Source organism: Centroberyx gerrardi, chromosome 8, assembly GCF_048128805.1.
Source record: "Centroberyx gerrardi isolate f3 chromosome 8, fCenGer3.hap1.cur.20231027, whole genome shotgun sequence".
NCBI classification, from domain to species: domain Eukaryota; kingdom Metazoa; phylum Chordata; class Actinopteri; order Beryciformes; family Berycidae; genus Centroberyx; species Centroberyx gerrardi.
This window is the reverse complement of record NC_136004.1, coordinates 31,758,294-31,783,434: the sequence shown is the minus strand read 5'-3', so window position 1 is coordinate 31,783,434 and position 25,141 is coordinate 31,758,294. Positions and strand designations below refer to the sequence as shown.

Sequence of the window (25,141 nt, the reverse complement as noted above, 5' to 3'; positions counted from 1 at the left end):
AGCTGACTTAGCTTTCGTTTAAAAGATGCTCTTTGTGCTCAGTGAAGGCCTGTGAGAAATAAAATGAATGTGGAAAATATTAGGTTCATCCTCCTGATTCTGATCCTCCTGAGTTTAAAACTCCTTCTCTAACTCGTCCGCTTCTCTTTATCTACATCTCCTCTTTTGTGATCGGTACAGATTTAATAAGGGGAATCAATAAGAGATAATGGCTTTTACCTGGACTCACCTCATCAGTGGATTTCATGAGAAGAGTAAATGTCCCTAATATTTTGAACAGTCAGTTTATAGGTGTAGGAGGAATATGTGTCGAGAACAGAGTGCTAAATTAGGTGTAATAACCTTTAGTGTTTCCATCAGACCTGCACTCCACTCTTCAGATGTTTCACTTCCCAGAGATCACCTGTCAATCAAACAGTGTGGGCGGAGCTTGGGTTTTCTGTTGCTGCAGTTTGAGTTTCTCTTTTCTCTGTCTGTTCAGCCATGGTGGCTATCACTGCTCATGCTAACTACCCAGTTCTTCTTCTTCTGTTGATTCCAAACAAACCGGAAACGTAAAACGCATCACTTCCTGTGCGGCAGAGCAGGAAAGAGCTACCAGACACCGGCTGTTTAGAACAGACAGAGGAGAAGATTTATGAACTGGAGACAGGTTGGATCACTGTTGTCGGTGATAGAGAGCAGCAAAACAAACATTTATTTATATGAAAATGTTGCAGATTATCACTTTAAACATCTTTATTTTGTCCAGACCCAAAACCTATTTTGGTTACTAGGCCTATTAAACAATTGATTCATTAATTTCTTTACTTGTTTATTCAATTTCACATCCCATCAACACTTTCCAAAAAGAAGAAAAACTTGACTTTAACCAACAAATAGATCCACTTCGAGTTTGAGTCTCTGTTTAACATGAAGCCCGGTGATGCAATGCAAAAAAACCCTAATAAAGTCTCTCTTTCAGCTTTTTTTAATTGCAGAAATAAAGTTTATCGCCTTTTTAAGGTCATTGAAATCTGTATGAGGTAAATCCATAGTAAACACTTTAATAACTGATGAATGTTTTGTGAATATCGGATCGAAAAAGGGTAGCAAAGGTGATTTTCTGAGTTTGTAACTGATTTTGGTTTTTATTCACTGACTGCAGGTCAGAGTTCACCTTTTTATTTTCAGAGTAGAGTTTACCATCTTTTTGGGATGATATGAATATTCATGAGGTAAACTCATAGTATACACAGTAACTAATGTAAGTTATGTGAATATAGAGTCTTTTAATGAGAAAACAGACTGGGTGTTTCTGCTGTTTCAATGGGAGAGAAATAAGCTGCATGAGAAAAATAACAAAAAATATAATAGTGTATTGTTACTGCAATTTAGTTAAGAAGATGTTACATACACATACATGTACTTTTACATTATCTATAGTCTCATTTAAAGCTGGAACAAGTGGCTGTTTTAGTAAGTCGTCAGGAATTCATGCTTTTCTCAAAGTAAAATTGATTTTGTTTAAATTGGTGGCTGTTTGCCTCGTGATGAAAATGTGATATTTTAAGCAAAAAAAATTAACTTTCCTGAAAATCCAATTATTTTGGGTTTATACTGCTGGTTGTTTGACTGCAGGTCAGAGTTCACCCTCCTTTTCATTTTCAGAATAGAGTTTTCCATCTTTTTAGGGTGAAATAAATATTCACGAGGTAAAATTCACAGTTTACATCACAGTAACAGATAGGAGAAAAAACATGAATTCATGCTTTTCTGAAAGTAAAATGGATTTGTATATTTATCTTTTAAGCACAAAACTGCTCAAATTAAAACTTTTTTCCTGGAAATAAAATTAATTTTGGTTTGTGATGATGGCTGTTGATCAAACTAGGATCTTTTACGAAAAAAAAACTACACAAATTAATGTTGTTTTTTTTTTTTTTTTTAGTTTTGTTTATTCCGATGATTGTTTGAGGTCAAACTGTAGCTTCTCCACCTGTTTTTTATTATTATTATTATTATTAACATTATTATTATTATTATTTTCCACCATCACATCACTGATGAAGCCTCACATCTCCAACTGTCTCCTCATCTCACAGCAGCAGCGAAAAGGGAAACGTCATGTACTCTGTGTCTGTGTGTGTGTGTGTGTGTGTGTGTGTGTGTGTGTGAGGGGACAATACGGTGTTTTGGAGGAAGGTTAACAGTGTTTGGATTGTAATTGGCCTGAGCTGAGCCACCAAAAAAAAAAAAAAGAAAGAAAAAAAAGAGAAAAAAAAGAAATAAGACCGTTGTGTCTTTAAGAGGTTGCTGGTCCTTCATTCGCAGCTGCTGGTCTCTCTCTCTCTCTCTCTCTCTCTCTCTCTCTCTCTCTCTCTCTCTCTCTCTCCCCCTGTGTGTGTGTGTGTGTGTGTGGCTGGCTATCAGAGACAGTGCAGATTCATTACTTCTTCTTCTTCTCCAGCACAATGGGCATTTATCACCCCGTGGTGTTTATTCAAATTCAGTACCAAGAGCGGAGCGCACCCCACTCCCTCTGTCCGTCCGCCTCGCGCACACCGGTATTGTTGCGGGAGCCCCAGAAAAAGCCTCTTCGGATCGGGATGGGGAGGAATCGGGAGCCGGTGGCCATTCCCATGCAGCCCGTCCTCCCCGCACCTCCATCCGGGGAGGGAGGCGGTCATCCCGGCCGCCCGCCTGCAGCTCCATCTCCAGCTCCATCTCCATCTCCATCTCCTGCCTTTTTCTGCTGCAACAACTGGAGTACAGGAAGGAGGTTTTTCTTTTTTCTTTTTTTTTTTTTTTTTTGGTTTCAAATTTATTGGAACTATATGGAGGAGCAGGTGCATCCATGTGCATCCAAGCTTCAACCTGCAACACATTCTTCCCCTTTTCTTTCCTTTTTTATCTTAATTTTTTTTTTTTTTTTTTTTTGCAGCGTGTGTCTGTGCGCGGTGCAGGCTGCAGCTGCAGGCGGGTAGTTGGTGTTGTTGGAGGGTTTTTTGGAGGGTTTGGAGGTGGAAACTACACACGCAGAGGAGAGATGCGTCTTAACAGGTGCAGATATGGCGGAGAGGAGTTTGGCTCTGCCTCCATTCAAACTGTTTCTCCCCGCTTTGATTCCCGCAGAAAGTAGCCGGGATTCCTCTCTGATTTGCTTCTGAATAACGAAAAGTTGCGCGCAGTTATTGTTTGTGTGTGTGATGTTTGGGATTGTAGCTGCTGTTATTAATGTGAGGATTGTTTGATAAATTAGAGATTCGCTAATTGGCGGCTGGTAATTGGATAATATGGCTGATATCGCCTCTGATTGTATTGTGAATATCACAGTTTTGAGCGTTAAGAGATTCTGTTGTTACTTCACATCACATAAAGTTCAGTTTTCACACAGAAGGGATTTGAATTTGCATGTCAGCGCGTGATGGAGGAGAGGATTTCCACTTGTAAACAGATTTATCTCGCCTTGCAGGCCTTTTTTAAAGAATATTATTCTACTGCAAAATGATGCAAATTGCTGTTTTTCTTTTTTCATTTCTAATCAGTAGGTTATTTTTTATTACTTCTTTTTTTTTTGCATTTTGAGCCCTAGCAGCTGATTGTCCAAACGCAATTCTTGTGAAATTTCAAACCCAACCCGAGAATTGTGCCTGGACATCTGTTGCTGGACGCTCCTGGACTTCTGCAGCTCAGTATCTGGATCAGAGTGTTGCTGTCATTTCATTTTGTGCCTCCTGCATGTTGGTCAATCGATTAATTTTATTTATTTTTAGATTATCATCATCTTTCAGCTAAAACCCATTGAAGCCATTTCCCCTGGTTTCTGTTTTCTGTTTCAGTGAAGCAGCTCTCTCTCTCTCTCTCTCTCTCTCTCTCTCTCTCTCTCTCTCTCTCTCACTCTCTCTCTCTCTGGGCCTTAATGCAGGGCCACACACATTCCAGTCTCTTCATTCCGTCTTTATTTGATTCTATTTGTTTTTAATTAATATCAGATTTCCAAAAGTGATTGTTTTGCCTCCTTTAACCAAATTCGTCCAAGCAGAAAAAGCCCAAACAGTCACTTTTGGAGGTTTTCCTCGGGCCTGCAGGGAGAGCGAGGCGAAGCAAAGACTGATAATTAAGTATTTTACAAGCTGGGACATTTTTTCTAAGTTGTTGGAGTGAAACTAATATTTCCCAAGCAGGCCCAATCCACAGCAATCTGAGGTTTTCTCTTCATTCCCACTTGCAGCGATGGGTTTATTGTCGCTCCGCTGGTGTGCTTTTGTTGCCGCCTTTTGTGCTGTTTTAGGGATTATAATTTGCATAATTCTTAAGGAATGTATCATTTTAATTTTGTTTAACAAACCGTGACCTTTCCAACCCCTTTATCCTTTGATAAAGGATGCCATTACAAGCCAATAAAGACGGAATTCGTTTGTACTGCTTCTACTGTTGGTGAATAATAAAGAATTAATGATCATTAGAAGCATCAGTTTTTTTTTTTGTTCGGTATTTTTTTCTGTTCGTGTTTCCTGTTTTTTCCTCTCACGCAATTCATCCAGGTTTCTTAAAACAAATCCAAATATTTTCAAATGTTTTATTTAGACTTTATTTATCATAATGGAAGTAAATAATTGATAAAGTTTTTTCTATTCCAAATTTCATAATCTTTTTTTAAAATTTCTGTCCTTTTTTCTTCTCTGTGGTTAAATAGGCCCAATATTCAATTTCTTTGGGTCTATTGTAACTATTGTAACTTTGCAGCAATTAAGTGAGTCATTTGACTTCCATAATCCTGACATCATTCATCAAAAACCATAAGATGCATGATATGGTTTTGTTTCTCTTCATTTTAATTCATCAGAGAGGTTTTGGTGGCAAGTCACGCAGAAAAGTCACCAGACTTTATTTCAGCCATTAGTCTGCTTTCAGAAACATTCAGAGAGTTTCATTCCAAAAATATCTGCATTTAGAGGGGAAATGAGTTGCTTGATGTTTATTCCTCCAATTAAAAAAAAACACAGATTTAATGTTACTATTTTGTGAGTGAAGATCTTCAGAAAGATAATAAGTTCAGTGATATTTCATAGTGAGCTGCACTTTCATACCAGCAATCATTTTGTGAGAACAGGTGTCACATTTTTAAATGAGTGGATTAAATGAATTCAGTTGGGAATGAAACTCTGTGTTGAAGGTATCAGACGCTGGGTTTTTGAATGATGATAAAATATTTGTGTAAACATCAGAAAGCTGCAGCAGGAATGTGAAGAATCCTTCTGTCTGAGGCCTGGAGGGGCGTCAGCAGGGGGACCGGCCCGGTCCGGCTCTGTGGCGTGCCGCTGGCCTCCCGGCGCGGGACGGGGGTCTGTTTGATTTTCACACCGTAGTATCTCCTCGGCTCGGGTTTGTGCTCCTCAGACTAATTTGCCTGCCGGGGTTTTCTGTAATCCGCTCTCAGCATGCTGCTGGACGAGCCGAGGAGCTGCAGCGGGACGGAGCTGGACTCAAAATAGTGGATTACTGTGGGTGCTGTGTGCGGATCTCTGCACCACCCAAGTTGGGGAGCAGTGTCACTGGTCGACCTGCGACCAAACGCCCCTGAACGCCCCTTAAGCCCCTGAAGCCCCTGAACGCCTCATCCTGTCTGGATCTGGGGGTAGAAACTGAGACAAGGCCTTCTCACAAATTCTCTAAAAATAAAGATGCCGAAAAAGATTCTTGGGAGTGATGCCATAGAAGAACCATTTCTGGTTCCACAAAGAATGGTTCTTTAAAGAACCAAGATTCTTTAAAGAACCATTTCTGCTCTCCTTTACTTAGACACCTGCATTGTGTTTCTGTTCATCTGCCCTCGCACAGCCTCATTTGCAGTTGCACAATATAAACTATGGAGGGGTTTGGTTATTTTCCACATTGATGCCATCACCCACCGTCCAGTAACTAAGAATTAAGAACCTTTTAATATCCTTTTAATGGTAAAATGTCCTTGAAAGGTTCTTTGCGGAACCTGAAATGGCTCTTCTTTGGCATCACTCTGAAGAATCATTTTCAGTTCCAGTTCACACCTTTATTTTTCTGTGGGAGACTGTTTTTAATCTCTAACTCAAATAAATGTGCAGGAATTTGACTTGCTGACTTTGGTTCGGAGGTCGAATGATGACCTGCAGAGTTTGACAGTTTACTGAAGCAACTTGCTGCATAAACAACAATACAAAGGCTCAAGACAAACTATGGACTTTAGACTCTATGTCACTCTACCTCAACACATACAGACACAAAAAGCATTTTCATAAAGACACTGGAAAAATAAGACTCTCATCAAGGTGGGAATGTAGTGACACTTTGTGAGACAGAGGCTGTACATTTCTGTGGGATAAAATTATTTTACAACATCCAAAAAAATCATAAAAAGTGGTTAAAATGAAGCGCAGATAGTAGGTAGTACTCGCTTTTCTGTGCCAGTGAGTGTTACTTCACATGCAGCTCGGCGTGCCTGGACGAGGAATTGATCAGTATTGGCAGTAATATTGATGAGAAAGATATCTTAGGGAAGCAATTAGGAGAGCGGTGTAATGACGACGGGGATCATTACAGCCGTTTAACCCCGCTGGCTGCTGCTGACGAGCCGCACGCTGCCGCTCTGCTGCTTCCAGCCTGCTCTGAATCATACAAGTCCGAGTCCTCTGGTGTACTTTATTACATCTGATATAGAGACGCTCTTCAGTCCTGGTTCCATAATGTCTATTTCTTTCTGAATTCCTCTTTGTTTTCGTGAAATCTACGACAGATTTCCCCCTCTGATCCAAAAAGTCTGAACACTGATGAAGGATTACATATGGGGGAAAAAATGTAACTGTACACGCATTCAGGCTGCTAAAACGTTCATTCTCCTCTCTTTTTTTTTTTTTACCAAAATAAGAAATCACCGTTGTGTGTCTTTAAAGAAAAAGCTCTGATTCATTTCTGTCTTCCACTGGTGTTTAGTGAGAGGACTGTGTGCCTGTCTGATGGAGGATGGAGGGGAGGGGTGGGGGGGGGTGTTGTGAGTGTAGATAAATCAGATTATGGACGTTGACGCGGCGTTAAAACGTCCAAAACGCTCCTCTTCCTCTTCCTCTTCCTCCCGTCGTCCTCCCTGTTTCGGCCTCCATGTTACGGCGGTGAGCAAGGTTCGCTCGGCTGCTGCTGCTTTCTGCTCCGGGTCACTCACTTCCTCCTTCACCCCCCCCCCCCCCGCCATCACAGAACCACTGTCATGTGACCTGGGTTGTGTCATCGCTGTGGGTGACACACACACACACACACACACACACACACACACACACATATACGTGCACACCAGCAGCAGCAGAGTACGAGCAGGGAGGCTGGAGATGAAGGGAGGAGACGGAGGGGATGTGGGCGGAGGAGGGGGTGTGGGAGCATCACAGCGCTGACGTCACATCACGACCTCCTTCCCATCATCCCTCCCTCTCATCACACCCCCCACCCCCCCACCCCGCCCCTCCCTCCCCTCAGCAGCATCTCCTGGTTGTGTGTGTGTGCGGTCGGTTCAGGACTGGAGGGGAGTGTCTGAGAAACGTACGAGAATGCCATCGGTCCGCCGCTGGAAATGACTTTGAAGAGACACATATGTCAAAAGAGACCGTGTGTGTTTGTGTGTGTGTGTGTTTGCGTATATACGTGTGTGTGTGTGTGTGTGTGTGTGCGTCATCCATGCTCAGTGTAACGTTGGTTTTAACAGGTAGGAGTGGAGGCGAACCGGCTTGTCGTGCAGCAAGTGCAAAGGCTACCGTGGGTTTTTTTGGGGTTAAAGAGAGGGACTGCAGATGTCCATATGATGTACTACCAACCCCCACCCACCCTATCACCCCCCCCCCCCACCCCACCCACCTCCACACACACACACCCACTAACATCATCACCACCTCCCTCAAATGTCACCGCCGCTCGCCTGTGCTGGATTTAGCCAGTTTGTTCTGCGCCGCTTTACATACGAACGCAAACAAACCGAGATGAGGCGGACTTATACAAATACGACCCCGTCCTGTTTGGCCCTCAAAAACTGGCGTTGACGAACGGCTGCTTTCAAAACGCCTCCCGGTCCGTCTGCGAGCTGCGCAGCCGCTCTGTCCGCCGGCTGCGTGACGTCGACTGCGTACACGACTCCAGCGGCGCGGATGTGAATAGGAGTCTGTGCGTACGCCGAGTTCGCCGTGTGACGCAGTTCGCCTTTCATCGCCGGCCGGAGACGTCCGAGACGTCTGCACCCGTCTCTGACCGAGCAGCGCCCCCTCACCCCCACCCTCTTCCCTCCACCTCCACCCCATCCTCCCACCCATCCCTCCATCGGTACCAAACAGGACTCCTGTCCCCGCTGCCCGCTGTCCATCCTCCATCTCCCCACACTGCACCATTGTTCAGTTTCAGCCCCGGCTTTGCGGACGCACTGTGTGCCATTACAGCTGTGGTGAGCAGGGGCGCTCTGACATCACCGCCCCTCCCAGCCAATGATCAGCTTTGTTTATTTTAAGCAACACTTATTGCCTGGCCAGAGGAGGACATCTTGGTTTAAGTTGCAGCAGCGCAGGGAGCAACTTGCCGAGTCGGTGTGTGTCCTCCATGATTTCTATAATAAGGATCAGAGGCACTTTAATAGCCAAGTGGCTGCTGGTGCAGAGAGATGTGGGCTAGTTAAAGAGTTTGACACGGCACAAAGTGACACACAGATGATGCTCAGATTGTCTCTAAATATCCTCGCTGAAGGTGGAACGACAAGGCAGCAAATCACTTTATTCCCCAAAAACACAGAGGATTCTCAGTCATTTGTCTGGGTGACGTTGCTCATGTAGTGAATAGGAACATATACTGGCATACATGGTAAGAGACATTCAGTGCAAATGGGGAAGAGCAAGGAATAAAGTAGACAGCAGACTGTGTGTCACTCTGCAGAGTTTCACAGAACATGCACGGTCGTTTTGAATTTTACAACTGAAATATTTTTCAAAATGTGGGACTCTCCTAGACCTTCTCTCTGTATGAACCAGCGCTGTTGGATTTTATCACACATGGAAATAGCAGTTAGAATTATATTTACCTCCTTCAGTCGAGGACTTGTTGGTGTTTTCTTAGACTCTGAAGAAACATCAACTTAATTTACCAGCTATCCTTTTAAATGTATGGTATATGTATACAATCTATGACAATTTGTTGTAATTCTGCACTATGAATCATTTCTGTCTGGTTTGGTTTCCTTGTTTTCAAGTGCTGGGTGTCTCCTTTTGATGTAAAGATCACAGGTAAAACACCATGATGCAGGGAAACGAGGCCGATAAGAGAAGCTCAGCATGCTGGGATGCATGGTGGCATGTGCTTCCAGCGCCGTAGGTTTGAGTCCAACATGCAACCTTTGTTGGACCTCATCCCTTCTTTCTCTCATCCACTTTTCATGTCACTCCTGACTGTTACACCTCCCAACAGAGTGGTGAAACTAAGAAAAATTGCTTCAGCATTAATCTCCAGTCACACCAACAATATTACAGGTCCAGACGTAGATGGTATATGTTTTAGTAGCATTTACAGGTGTCATTTTTTTCTACATGATATGTAAAGCCTAGTCCTGGCCTTTGACCTTTAAAACATACAAGACGTAATTACTACTTACTGTTTATAAGGAAGCATATTCTAACAACAAAGCAGAAATGGCTTAAAAATGTTATTTTTTAAAGATATAAAAGGTTGTAAATGTAGTTTTTGGCGGGATCAGACGCTCAGCAGAGCAGCTGCAGAGTTGCGGCTCTTCGTTCCTCTGCATGTTCAGCATTACCATAATTTGTGGGTGGGAATGGAATCACTCATCAATCAGGAGTGTTGGGAAAGTGACCACGTCAAAGACCCGGGGGCCGCTGTTTGAGCAGCGGGCTCACAGGGGTCAGCTGGGGTGGTGTATGTGTGTGTGTGTGTGTGTGTGTGTGTGTGTGTGTGTGTGTGTGTGTGTGTGTGTGTTGTCATTAATCACTCCAAGTTTGAAGAGAGCGAGAGGCGTCACAGGCATTATCCCTCCCTGCTCTTCATCCTCCCTCCTCCTCCTCCTCCTCCTTCACGGCCTGTGGCCTTCGCACCCCATCTGACCACCACACAGAGGCCAAGGTCAACTTAACCCCCCCCCCTCTTTAACCCCCTCCCATCTCCCATCAGCCCGCTCTAGTCACCCCTCACCCCCCCCCCCCCACCCTTCCCACTCGCCTCACATTCCCCCCACCGCGTCCCCTTTGTTCACCTGTTGTCTTGGAGACTCGATTGCCACAGAGACCACCCCTCTGTTGCGTACGAAGGGTGTGTGTGTGTGTGTGTGTGTGTGTGTTGAGGTCAGAACAGAAGCTAAAATAACATATAATCCCACGGCACGCTGGTCAGGCCATGACACCATGGAGCCCATTCAGCCACAGTCACACATGCACAGCTCACTGCTCTGAGCCGGAACGTAATGTAATGTCTGGTAACGCAACGCAATGTAGCCTGATGGAACAGAATGTGGCATGACGTAGCATAACATAGGATAGTGTAACGTAATGTAACAGAACACATTATAACACAACGTAACGTAAGTTAGCGTAACGTATTACTAACCCCAACCCATAACATAACATAACATAATATCACATCACATCATCATCAATGTTCCATTGTTTAACATTAGCATTTAACATTTACATTTACATTGTTTAACATCACCCGACATGTACCGTAATGTAGCATAACACAGTTATGCTACATTAGTAACACAACATAACACAACATGACACCGTAACGTATCACAACATAACATAACACAACGTAACATAACGTAGCATAACACAATGTAACATAACGTTGCATAACGCAACATAACACAACGCAACATAACATAACACAACATAACATAACACAACGTAACATAATGTAGCATAACGCAACATAACACAACACAACATAACACAACGCAACATAACATAATGCAACATAACATAACACAACGTAACATAACGTAGCATAGCGTAATGTATTGTAGTGTAATGTAGGCTATTGTAGCGTAATATAACGTAACACACAACACATCGTAACGTAACATAACACAGCGTAACACAACGTAACACAACATAACATAACGTAACAGCGTAAAGTAGCAGAACGTAGCGTAACGTAGCGTAGCTAGCGTAGTGTAATGTAGCGTAATGTAGCGTAGCATAAGGTAACGTAGCATAGCATACTGTAACACAGAACACAACACAACATACAACATAATGTAACTTGGGGTAAAGTAGCATAAAGTAGTGTAACTTAGCGTAATGTAGCATGATTTAGCATGATGATGTGCAGTGTAATGTAACGCTACGCAGTGCAAGGTAACTGTCCCTGCAGTTTCAGCATTAGTGGCCCCGGTGGGAATCAAACCTCCGGCAGTGTTAGTGCCTTGCTCCACTCTTTGAGCTTCACACGACCAAAACATCGCTAAAGTTGAAGTCTGGCTCAGTAAAATTAGAACAAAAACCACCGAGCAACATAAAGCGCCCTCTTCCTGTTTTGTGCTGTAAAGCAATCCAGCAGATTTCCCTCCAAATCCGACCCAGGAGAGAAACAGTGGAAAATGCAAAGTAGAGGCTGATAGAAGCTGACAGGCTTCTCAGTGATGGTCTAGTTTGTTTACAGTACTTTCACTAATGTCTCAAAATCGACGTGGTAATGATTTATTAATGTTAAAATGCTACACGAAGCACCTTTAAATTTGGTTTATGAAACTCTCTACTGCAGTTTGAAAACCTGCCTGGTCCCCTTGCTGTGTCCTGTTGTCCTGTACCAGGCGTGTCAGCATGTACTGTGCTACTCTGCAAGTTGCTGATGTGTCTCTAGTGCCAATGTCAATGACAAATTACTGTATATTTAATGCACTTTATGAATAAAGACAAAAAATAGCATGGAAAACAAATGGCAAAGTGCTCAGGGGGCAAAAATGCAATCAGAAAGGACAAGAGAGCCGCTGATAATGCAAAAATACACCAAGTTTGTCCATGTAGCCCTTCACAGCCGTACTGGGACTTCAGAAGTGTAAAGTACCCAAATAAATGTATTTTTACTAATAAAGCAATTCTGACTCAGAGTCTGGTGTGACAGTAATGAAGTGAGTGCACATTTTTCAGCAAATCCATGTGTCCAACACACATTTGTGTTACTTTTTAACACAACATACGTTAAAAGCAACACCTATGGACTAAGCACATGTAACGTGTTGAAACGGGACACAAGCGCGCGCTGTCCCACACTGGACACACAGATTTGTTTAAGAATGACGCATCCTTCCTCACAGCTCCTGACCGTTGCTCGGGGCTTTGAGATTTACTCCGCTCGTCCCACCAAAAGGCCCGTCCTGCCCGGCCGTCCCGTCCTGCCAGGGGACGGCTGCAGGAATGCGAGGCAAGAGGCAAGAGTTGGGCCGGGCCCAACCGTCCCAAATGACTGCACACACAAAAAAGGATTTAACTCTTTGTCACAATTGTCCCCTCACACTCTGGCCTGCAAAAAAACGCACAAGACTCCTTAAACCGCCCCCCCCCCAAACCCCAGCCCACCCCTCATTGTATCCACCCCCCCCCCCCCCACCTCCCCAGCCCCTACCTTTCTCCTGACCCCGGCCGCGTGCATAAAAGACCCATCAGAAGTATCGCTGGCCACATTTACAAGTGAAAGAGGCCCAATAATGGAGCGGTTAGGGAGAAGAATGAGGAGACAGAGGGGCACTCACAGATGTGGAGGGGGGGGGAGGGGGGAGGAGGAGGGGGCAGCGTCCCATTGTTGCCCCGATGGAGGGTAGTAGAAGGGGGGGGGGGGGGGGGGGGTAAGGAAGGAGGGCTGGGAAGGGGTGAGGTGGTGGAGGCACAGTGGCTTTTTACACCCGATTTGTGACGGAGGGGCAGAGGGGAAGAGAGAGAGAGAGAGAGAGGAAGAAAGGAAGAAAAGTGAGAAAGTGAGTGAGGGAGGAGAAAGTGAAAGCAAGTGGGCAAGAGAGTGAGAGCAAAAGGGAAAGTGAGTGAGAAAGAGAGAGTAGACACACACTCACTCATTCACATTCTCACACACAGAGAGAGAGAGAGAGAGAGAGAGAGAGAGAGAGAGAGAGAGAGAGAGAGGTGGTCCAACAGTAGCGAGGGGCTGGTCCAGCTGTTCTACAGGGAGCGTGTGAACACAGGCTCAGAGGTCAGGCCATGGAGAGGTGTGTGTGTGTGTGTGTGTGTGTGTGTGAACGGGGTGGGGATCCCGGTGGTCATCCTGGCATTATATGGCCGTCTCATTGTCCAGAAGGATGGCGATACAGAAAAGCCCTTCCTCCAACAACGGCAGCTGGGGTGAAGAGGCCTCTCAGAGCGCTGACCTTCCAACCCCTCCTCTTCCTCACCACCTGGGGGGGGTTAAAGAGGGGTGGGGGGGTGGGTAATGAAGTCATCACGGCAGGATCGCAGCGAGATGTGGCATATATAGGAGAAGACGGGGTGAAGGGTCTCGCCGAACGCTGTCAGAGGAACGAGGCGATGTTTCCCAAACGCCGTCAGCAGGGAGGAAACCAGCTCCAAACACCGGTGAATGTTGGCTGAGAAGTTAGTTTCCTCTGTCAGCCACTTCAGCAGGTACCCAGGCTGCATCTGGAGGCCTGAAATAAAATCTAGTTGGCTGGTGAAATAGTGAAAATTTGGGATGTAGCACCACTGTGGCCACTGGGTAAAAAACGTTAGTTTCCTGCCCTGGCTGTCAGTCTGAAGTCGAAGGGTTTTGCGATGTTCTCTGTTTGTGCCGTCAGAACTCGACTTTTCAGTTTAAAGCATAACATTTCCTTGATTTTTCTGGCATTTTTGCCTTTTTATTACATAGTTCAAAGCAGAGAGAGACAGGAAACATTGTGAGTGAGAGGGGGATGACATACAACAAAGGTCCTGGGACGGATTCAAACCCAGGATGCTACGTTTACATGGTACACACCTTAGACCGCTGAGCCACCAGGACAGTGGGGAAACCCCCATTTTCTTTTTTTAGAGGTTATTTTTTGGGGCTGTTTTTGCCTTTTTTAGATATTTGATAGAAACAGCAAAGACAGGTGGAGGGAGAGAGGGGATGACAGACTGGATTTGAACCCAGGACATTGTGGTTTGTTCCTCAGCCAAACGAGCCACCAGGACGCCTCCTAACTGGTTTTGATCTGTTCTTCTCTGATTCTTTGATCTCTACTTGCATCTTGTTTGCCTGGGTGCGAGTCTCCAATCGGGCCAATTAATGGGCCTCAACAAATCACCCAAAAAAAGCACCCAAAACACATTCTCAGTTTATCCATGACCTGAAAACATTCACTATTTATTTATTTTGCACTTCTTCACACAGCGCTGCATATCGACAGGTAGCTGCAGCCGACAACATACCATTAAAACTGTAGGAGAAAGGCCTGACTTTAGATCATTTACATTTACATCTTTTCACTGTCATGTCTCATTACAGCGTGAGCAATCAATATGCTGAAAAAGACATGCTTCAGGTGCTTTTGGGGTTGAGTTTTGGAGCGTCCATTGGCATGTTGGGACTGTATTAGACAGCTGCACCCTGGAAAACAAGCAGGGGCTCAATAGTGAAGCAACTGACCAGATTTTATCCCGAATCGATCAGTATGTTGGGAAATGATGAGAAAATAGGGTCCAGGTCGAAAATGTTTGGCTGGCCTATGACTTTATACATCTAACTTGACACATATCAATGAATTTGGGGGCTCATATATACAGCTTTCCCACCTACCCACCTATACACACACAGGACCATATGTGCACATGAAAACACACCTGCCCACACCCACACACACACACACACACACACAGAAGACCTCTGACACCTGTTCATTTCCGATGGAGAAACTATTAATTTCCTGCGGCGGGCGGCCGGAGCAGATAGCGGAGCGACATCTCTGTCAGTCAGATCAGATCGGCTCTGCTTCTGTTCAGCAGCAGCAGGATGAGGAGGAAACATCAGAGAGAGGCAGCAGCTCCCTTCAGTCTACATTACAGAGGGGATCAATATCAGTTTTAAGGCCTGAAAAGGTAAGGATGGAAAAACTGCAAAATGTTGGATTCTGATGATGGGATCTAATGTGTTTTTATTGACAAATTTCTTGAGTATAATATCTGGAACTCTCTTACCTGAGACGAAATGCTTCTGCAAAGGTGAGAAGTTTTACTCAATAGTCACTGACTCGTAGGTGTCATACCGTTTTCAAATGGTGGATATCTAACTTTGTGATGAAAAATTTAAAATTTTCTGAGCAGCGTTTTTAGCATAATCTTGGAAGATTTACAAAGACACCAAGTTTGTTGCATAACGGACAGCTGTTTAGCTCTTTTAACAGTCATGACAATCCACTTTGCATCGTTCCTCTGCTTTGCTCAGGGTAGCTAACAGCTAACAGCTAACGGCTAACGGCTAACAGTTAGATTCCTAGCCACAAGTTCACACCCCTCCACATATTATTCCTCAAATAAACTCTCTCGTCCAATTAAACATGATGGAAAACGTCTTTGGACATTGTACAATCCAGAAGTTGTGCAGATTTTCCATGAAAATGACAGAAACGCCAAAAAACTAACTTGCTATCGCGCAATGTGAATTTGGTTGTTTTTATTAACAAATGGTTCTTGTCAACAAATTCCAGTTTTTCTAATCATTTTCATGTTCGATTTTGTCATGAAAGGATTCGTTTTAATTATTTAATTATACCACTTAAGATGTATGCAGGTCTATTTTGAATATTAAGAATTTGCTGCAGAGGAGCTAACAGTTAGCCAAGCTAGCGGCACAAGAAAAGACTCACTACTGCTCAACAGCTCCTTTAGAAATATGAGAACCACTGTATAACAACTTGTTCATTTGTTTTAAAAAATCTTGTAATCATATAGCTATGAAATCTTGTCATATTGGCGGGTATCTAGACTAAAAGGTATTTGGCAACCAGCTGGAAAGCCATAAACACTTGATTATGTTAAGAAAAAGATCAAAGTGTGTACTCATGATGAAATATGAAGAAACTGTGTTTCTATAAAAGGAGCAGGGATCAGCAGAGAATGATGAAAACTACAAAAAATAAAGCAGATATGAGACATACTTGGATAGTATACATAGTTTTCGTGTTTGATACTTGAGTTTGTATAGGAATATGTTTTGAAAATGACCTTTTTCAGAGAGGACAAAGTGCAGAGAGAACATGTCTCCTGATACCCCCCCCCCCCTTTTACTACAATGAGCTATATAGACACATAAATAAAAATAAATGAATCAATATAAATGTTAAAACACAATAGACTCTAATTTCAGGTCTGAAACACCACAAAACACCACTTTTTTGTGTTTAAAATTTATTTTCAGTTACACTGCATTACCTAAAAAACCCACATTTGGCTTTGAGGTGGGCGACAGTCAGATAGAGGAGCAACATTTGGTAATGTCAACCAACATAATGTAAACCTACATATGCCTTACATCAACATCCCACCCATGCATCAGAGGCACAACTGTGGCTACAACTTACCATCACAACAGGAAACTGCTTTTCATCCACAGAAACCACAGACTGGTGGATCCAGAACTCACGGTCCACTTTACAGTTTCTGCAGCCGGATCGACAGAAACAACCCTAAAAATAATAATCGTTTCCTGCCACAGTGGCAGGTATAGCTCAATATGTAGAGCATGGCACTTACCCTGCCAGGGTTACAGGTTCCATTCCCACTGGTACCAGCCCTGCTAAAAATGCATGCACTCCTGGCACTGTAAGGTGCTTTGGATAGAAGTGTCCAAATGGCCTTTAGGCAGTTAAACCTACCAGCTCCAGCCAAAACTCACCAACATTTGCCTGGAAGCTGGTGGTAGCTTACAGGTTGCCAGCTTCATGTACAACTTGACTGAAAGCAGCATGGTTACAACAGCAGCTGAGATGGAAACTACACATGATCTTATGATACACTGCAAAAAGTTGTGCTTAGCAATGGACCTACATGGTGAAACAGGTCCAGACAAGTAAAGAGGGAATCAATCCGGTATCGATGCCCAGTGAAAACATGGCCAAGTTCTTAAGTGAAGTATGACAGTGGAAGATCACAAAACCAAGAAACACCTTCAGTTGCTGCTCAGTTCTGGAAGAATAACGCTCTTTACATCTGATAGCAACAGCTGAAATGTAAATTGCATTGCTCTGCTGCACGGTGATAAAATCATATCAATACATACAATCCGGCGTTGGCCGCACAGTATTTACAGATAATTCTTACTGTAGCTGTAATGGGCGGGGCTTACCGCCTCAGGACGATTCATACGGTGTCAGGTAAGCTGTCAATCACAGAAATGCAGAATAAATTAACGTTCAAATGCTTTTCCTTGTCGTTTGCTTTAAAACGAAAAAGTGTTTGCTATGCTTGTTGATCCAGGTCTGTATACAACACACACACACATACATACATTTTACGGTCAAAACCTTAGTTGAGATAGTTAACCCGCTGTCTGGAATTCACTCAACTGAGCGAACAAAATCAGTGAAAAGTGATTGAATGTTGAAAGTCCATCAAACAGCCTTCAGCCTACTTTAAGTCTTTTACTTCCCTTTATACTGTGTGTGACGTCCTGCTGTCTGTATCATGTGTCACCATGTACTGTGTCACTGAAGTGTGCAACACAACCTGTCCATGTCTTGTACTTGGTGAATTCATGAATTCATTTTTTTTTTTTGACCTGCTGTCTAAAGTTTTAACACAGCCATCATTACATAAAACGAATAATCCAAATCATTCGTAGGATCCAAATCATCCACTTCTGAACAGATTTGCGTGAATTTCTTTCGATTTAAACGATAATTACATTTGGCAGAGGCATAATTACTTATCTTACTTATCATCAGCTGCATGCAGAGACACTTTGCCTTCACAAAGACAGAGAGAGTGTAAACCTAAACTACTTCTCTTGATCTCCTTTATAAAACAGGTCCAATTATCCTCCATAGTACTTCATATAGTAAAGTGCACGTTATCCACAGACAGTCTGTTGCCTTAACAATAACTCATAAAGTAAAGCAACAAAATACAACAAAACACTCTAAAAAGAAATTAGTTTAACACTGAAATAATATCTAATGGATTAAATTAATTAAAAAGCACCAAGCTGCAAGTCAACTCTCCCTCACCTGATCTTCTCTTGGCTATATAAAGTCTTTACTGCCACCTAATGGCAAAAAGGATAATTTGCTCCCAAACCATAACTTCAAAGCCTGTAGATAAACCAAAGTAAGACCTTTTTCAAGTAAAATCCTACTTCTGATTCTGATTTCTTTCTTTTTTTTTTTTACAATAGATTTGTTTGACCATCTTAAAAGGGTGCTTTAGTTTGGCCAGAGATATTTATCAGAACCACCGCAGCTTCCCATAAGACTAATCCTACACTTGTAAAAAAGCCTGTGACATTTTCAACACGTAACATGTCTAGTTTGGTACAACATACATTTGTATTATTTTTCAGTACCACATATGTTGATAATAGCTACATATTGGATCAGTATGTTATTAGGATTTCATGTTGTGTTGAACATAAAGAAGGCAAGTGGATGGTCCTGGTCTGGGTATAAAAACAGGAAGTCGCTGCTGTGAAGGATAAAGTCCTACAATACAAATTTGTGAAGAGTTTCCGCACACAGCATTAAAAACAGAGGGAGCTGAGATTTAAATGATGGAGATTTTATTCCTTGTCGAACTGAAAAATACAAAAAAAGTGATCTGTGCTCAAGAAGTTAAAGACAGGCGTTTCGGCTTATCCCATCATCAGTGTCAAACCGAATATTACCATAAAACACACCTTATATTATATTGTTAAATAAGTTGGAGCATATCTTATGTCTTATCTCATCTGAAGTCCATATTCCTCCTATTAAAATCAATGTTTTCAGCCTTGTCGCATGAATTTGGGAATTATGAATGTTAAAAGCACCGATGTTCAAGGTCCTTCTAGTTGCTATAGATCTACATTTAATAAACGTATTCTGGCCTCTGGGGACAGTTACTATTCTAATGATTGTATTTCTAGGTTAATCTGATTATTGCACCTGTGAATATCCATCCCTCAGTGTATAAGTGTGTTTAGTTTGACTCAGATGATGCCATGAGCTGAAACGTCCGTCCGGGAATTTCTTGTTTGAGGACAGATCACGGTTTTCTATTTCTCAGTTCGATTAGAATAAAATCTCCATTTAGGACGCTGTTGCTTCTTTTTTTTAATGCGTGTGTGTTTTGCCCCAAACTAGACAGACAGACAAGTTGAACATGAGACTTTTCAAGAGAGGACAGGAAGCTTTAGACCGCTGATCCCAAATAAAACTTCCAAAGTAGAAATCTACGTCTAATCTAAGAAAAGAAACCAGTCTCCTTTTAAACCGTAGTTAGCCAGCTAACAAGACGGGAAAGGCACCAAATCCCCCCAGCTGCTGCTCAGCGGCCGCCAGTACAAGACTGTGGTTGAACTGGGAAGCTTCCAGTGTGAATGTGTGGAACTGCATGAAATGTGAAGCAGGGCGGTGCTGACAAAAAATAAAATACCATGAATTCTAAGCAAAACCATTCCCTTGGATAAATTATGATTTAAAAAAAAAAAAAAAAAGAGGGAACGAATCACAACCTCTGAAATCTAAAACCACACTGGACCGACTTACAAGTTCAGGAAGGAAAGATTGAGTTGGGTTTGAGGTAGAGCGTGGCAGGACTCCTGGGTTTGGACCAAAGAAACAGACTGGATTCTATTCCCGTTCTATTTCTGATGTTTGGACAGTACACCGAACAGACAGGCAACATTTTCGGGGGAATTACCGCTCCTGTACACACAGGACAGACTCAGGTTTCTGGCTGTGTGCACTTCAGAGTCTGGTAAAGCCCCGGTGCCTTCTGGGTAGACTCCGGGCCGACAGCAGGGCAGCTGATATGTTAAAGAAACTGATATAAAGAAGTTCGATTCCCCATGATGCCAAGCTCCAGAGGTGCTGCTCCGTCTGACCTCTGACCTCTCTGTGGAAAGGGAGGAAGACTAATTTCCCCCTCGGAGATCCATACAGAGTCACAGCTCTGCTCCTTCTCAACGTTCCCTTTCCCCAGCTCATCATCGCTGAGGAGAATTTTCCCTTTCCATCCGGCGAGCGAACGCCGCTCACAGGAACAGGTTGATTTTGGCCGGGACGGCCTTGCAGCCTGTGGTGGAGAAGTACCGTCCTTTGTCGGGAGCGTAGATCATGTCGCCCCCTACCGCCTCCGCCACGTCACTGCGCCAGCACCAGCCCAGCTGGCACAGCTGGCGGCGGGCACAGCGCTCCACGTGGCGCCGGCTCAGCGGCAGGAAGGGAACGAAGCGGGTGACGAGCTTCTGCTGGATGATGGTGGAGTTGCAGAAGCCACCTGGAGGGAGAGGGACTCAGTTCAGTTCCCTTCATCTAGGTGGAACAAGGCTTACACACAAACCTCTCAGCTAATAAGCTTTTTGATCAGCTTACCATTATGCAACAAAAAAGATTGGGAGCAGTTTCACCTCCGTGTGTGTCAGTATTTAGCTCTTTACTGTGCACTGCTTTAGTGGATGGTAGCAGCTATGGTTGCATCATCTCAAAAGCACCATGGGACACTAACTATTGAATATGCACATGTTAATCTTCTTGTTACTCAAAGATAACAAAAGTAGTAGTGTAAAGTATTGAGTTATTATTATTCTTTAACAGTTCAAACCTGAAACTGAAGGCTGACAGGTGAGCAGGGAACAAGCCTGCACAATTAATTGTAGATAAATCACGATTTTATGTTTCCACGATAATGTAATTGTGTAATTCAGTGATATTGAAGTGTTATATTATATAACACGATATTATATAGTGTTATATTTTCAATTCCCCTAAAAGTCCCAGGGTGGTTTATCAAGCGCTTCCATTACTGCTGACCAATCACAACCTCTGAATGTGCAGCGTGCATCATGTGACCAAAACTCAAGCTCAGATGGAGAAGCAGCAGAGAAACTTTACAGAGAGCATCTTTGGAAAAACGAAGCAATGAGCAAAGTGGAAAAAAATGGACCGGCCCGACGTTAGAGAGGAAAATCCTAAAAATGTTTTGCTTCCTAAAAGTGGATCATCGTCTGTCGTCTGGAGACACTTTTTAAACCAGATGAACACAAACAAGAACAGATTCTGGCCAAAGTTTGCCTTCAGGTTGTAGCTGAACCCCAAAGTAATAAACTAGTAACTATTTATTATTTGGATTTTGTAAAGAAGGACGCAAAAAAAGTAAGACAGTAAGAGTGAAAACAATACTTTATAGCTGCTGCTACCTTGAGAAATACTGCACTGGAAAAAGTGAAAATATATTTTAAAGGTGCAAATGTGCAACAACCACTGTTTCCTGAAACCGAGACAAATACTCATGATCATCGTACTTGTGCTGCTGTTGTAAACTGTCTGGGCGATGGCGTCCTGCAGGTCGGCCAGCCTGATCTCCTCTCGGTCCCGGCCAGCCTGCCGGTAGTCCAGGGCCAGCTGGTTGATCACCTTCTCCCCGGTGGTGCTGCAGGGAAACACACAACACACATAAAACACATCAGAAGTCTACAAAGAAAGGCTTGAAATGAATCCTGTCCACCAGGCAAATGCAAAAAAAAAATTCCAAAAGTGTCCTTGAGAGAGAAACTGAACCCCTATCTGCACTAGTTCACACTAAATGGTGAAAATCAAAACTGTGAAACGGTCGTGGCTAATAAGTCTTTGGTAGGTGAACAACCTCTGATCACTCAGTCTTTCCTATTGTAAAAACGACTTGAGCTGCTTAGAGATGTAACTGCCTGCTGAAATTCTCCGGTCCAGTGAGTCTGGTTTAAACAAAAAAGCTACAGAAAATTACCCAGTGTTTATATGAGCCCAGTGGACTCATATATACATTGGAAGTGTTCATTTTAACACTTTGAGTTAAATCAACACTGACAAATTTGCTGCTTGGATCAATCCTCATGTTACCCGTGACAGTAGCCTAAATAACAGAGTAAGGGCTGAGGCTGTCAGTAATGAACACCACAAATCCTGACCAATGACCACCAGGTCACAGTCACTTAGGACACTGCAGCTCGGGAATCTGATAAAATGCATAATAACCATATTTAGTGCCTGTAGTGAGGAGCTGTATTCATTTGGGTCGAGGTAAACTCACATTCAATTTAGGAAGTGGGTTTTTTTCTGCAAAATTAACCAAATAGATTGCCACAGAAATGTTCTTTTAGCCAATCTACGAAGAAATTATTGAAAATGATCTGGTCTCTGTGACCGTTATATAAATGTAGTTTCAATTTACACTTTGAATGGAGTGAGTTGAAAGAGAACTGACCTTAACCCATGCAGGGTAGAAAACTACTACCAGACAAACACTGGTCAATTTTAGCTGCCTGTTAAAGGAATAGTTCAGCCCAAATTGAGAATTCAGTCATGCAAGTCAAATCTCCACTGAAGTTTAAGTTTCTGTACCCTACCAGCCATATTGGCAGATAACAAAACCAATAATTACAGGTTTCTCTCTTTTCCAAAAATCAATCTGGCTGGTAAAACAGTGCTAAGAGTCTGGTGAAGTTTGTGCTCCACCAGCCTCCAGGTTGTCTTCCTGTCTGTGTGTACCTGATGAAGACGTAGATGGCCTTGCGGTAGTTGGTGCTGTACACGACGTGGGAGGGGCCGAGGAAGGGCTCCAGGACGTCGACGATGCCGGGCGGCATCTTCTCCATCTCGTCAAAAATGAAGACGGAGCGGGCGCACGCCGTCAGGTTCCCGTTCACCCAGCTCCTCAACTCCGACTGCAAACCAAGGAGGAGGAATTAATCCTTGTGTTTACAGACACAAAATATTCCTGACAACAGCTCATAAGGCTGGTGCATCCCTACAGGCTCTCATCCCTTTTAAGATCATACCTGGGACAAGCTGTTAAATGCAACTTCCTATCCCAATCATATACCACCATTTATATTGGTATAATATACCACACACACACACTCTCTCTCTCTCTCTGTTTCACACACTCTCGTACATGCACACGTGTTGTACTTCTCTTGTTTTTATCCGTTTTGTGACTCTTAGTTTCTATAAAGCACTTTGTGTCAAACCTGCGCTCTCTAAACACACATGACTACAGCTGGTGTGAAGTGATTTAGTTAACAGTGGGGTCAGGAGGCGTGGGGACTCGTACCCTGTACTGCTTCACCCGTTTGGGTGAGGGGAAGTGGAGCGCGGGCACAAACTGGTGGATGTACGGGCTGCTCATGGCCGAGCCGTACAGGTGCGTGCCCAACATGGAGCTGACCAGCGTCTTCCCCGTCCCGGACGAGCCGTGGAAGGACAGCACCAGGGGCCGGTCGGGGCTTTTATTCTGAAGGAAGTTAGCCACTTCCTCTGACACGATGTCCTGGGCCAGATGTTGTCCATACACATTTTTGTACAGGTCCCACTCCAAGTCTGGTTCACATAAATAAAGACAGTTAGTAATGTTAATCAGATTGGTGTGGGCAGTTTAGCCCTAATATCTCTGTTAGCCGGCATTAATAACTAGCTAACCTTGCTGCATACACAGTACAGCATGTAAACACTGGGTGCTTATTACAGTTTGCTAGCTAGCTTGTCATAACAAAGCAGCTGTGGGAAAACACAACGTTTACAATAAAAAATCTATCTAGCTCGTCATGGACACAGAATACTAAAACGCCAGGTAACATTTTTAGGACATGAATGAGACGCATTTTATTATTTAGGCTAACTGGGCGAGCTAATAACACTGGCTTTTCAGTCCAGTTGTGCTGGCTAGCTAGCTGGCTAACAAGAGGAAGTAGCCATTAGTTAGCTAACTTAGCTCCGTCTCTGGTCTTACCTCTAATATTCGGCTTAAAGTCGCAGTCGCAGCTGTCGGACAGAGTGCAGTAAAGCGTCTGGAAGACGCAGCAGGCCGGGTTACACAGGAACAGAAACAGCCCAGACAGGATAGCCAACATCTTGGCAGCCTGCTGGCAGGAGAAATCAACCCAGACCGTCCGGAGACCGGGACTGGACGGCTTGTAGTTTTTCTATTTCAGGATGGCGTCCAGTAACACGGAACAAAGTCTCAGAGGAACTTCTCTTCCCATGATGCATTCGGCTAGGGCGCAGGGCGCAGGGTGTAGGTCGCAAAGAACACGTTGGAGGGTCACAGTCCAGAAAAAAGATAAATACAGTATCTGAGAAGTACTCAGTGTAATCCTTCTGTCTCTGTAGGCTATATACAGAAGGCTACATTCATTAAAAAAATAATAAAAAATAAAATAAAAGAGATATACATATATATATATATATATATATTTCTTTTATTTTTTATTTTATTTTTGTAATATATTCTCATTTTAGTATATATTTAATTTCTGTAATTTGGCAAATATTTACAAATAACGTTTCAAACTAATAGCTACATTGACACAGAGGATTGTATATAATATAATAGGTTATAATATAATATAAAGTATAATAATATGCATTTTAACTATATTTTTCAGCTGTCATTTACACAGCAGAGGGTGCTGTCTACTGTAGGAGCTATTCCATTTCTTTTTTGGTGAATACTGTAATCAATTAAAAGAACCTGGGCACCCTGGTTGACAACTGATTGAAATTTGATTGTAACACTGAAGACCCTGCTCACCCTGTCATACTGACTGTTTCAGTTATTTACTGTTAAGGTAATCTTGGCATTAGAGAGAGAAGTACGCTCTAGTGAAGGTCAACATGTTTGTATGTATATGTTATATGTAATGCATAATTAATTTTTGAAAATGAATGGATGGCTTTGAAAATACTGGATTTGTTTGTTAAAATATAGCACCCAAATTCCTCAGTGTGTCTCAGCTCTTCCATGCTGAGGAAGATCTGCAGGTTTAACATGAAGGAAATCAAACAAGTCACTGAAAAGTCCTTCAGTGTGATGTCCAAGTGAGTGTGTGAAACCTGCAAGATGATTTTATATTTCTCGCTTTGTGCAGCACGAATCAAGTCTGATTTCAAATTCATGTTTTCTTTAATTAAGCTCCTATGAATCTAAGACAAGAGCATCGG

General features: G+C 43.1%; 1 protein-coding gene across 1 annotated transcript; it reads right to left on the bottom strand.

Annotated features, from left to right (window-relative positions):
• Positions 1-19,683: 19,683 nt before the first annotated feature.
• On the bottom strand, positions 19,684-24,073 carry tor2a (torsin family 2, member A). Its single transcript, XM_071903490.2, has 5 exons — positions 23,931-24,073; positions 23,256-23,521; positions 22,691-22,866; positions 21,469-21,596; positions 19,684-20,444 (listed from the first exon to the last, which is right to left on the bottom strand). The coding sequence occupies exons 1-5, from the start codon at positions 24,049-24,051 to the stop codon at positions 20,200-20,202; spliced, it is 936 nt and encodes a 311-aa protein (XP_071759591.1). The 5' UTR covers positions 24,052-24,073; the 3' UTR covers positions 19,684-20,199.
• Between the last annotated feature and the right edge of the window lie 1,068 nt (positions 24,074-25,141).

Bases quoted from the DNA above. Each gene is read 5' to 3' on its own strand.
- tor2a (XM_071903490.2), bottom strand. From the start codon at position 24,051: ATGTTGGCTATCCTGTCTGGGCTGTTTCTGTTCCTGTGTAACCCGGCC. The intron at 23,522-23,930 runs GTAAGACCAGAG...TATGTGAACCAG, and splicing joins CTTTAAGCCGAATATTAGAG to ACTTGGAGTGGGACCTGTAC. The intron at 20,445-21,468 runs GTACGATGATCA...CTCTCCCTCCAG, and splicing joins AGTTTACAACAGCAGCACAA to GTGGCTTCTGCAACTCCACC.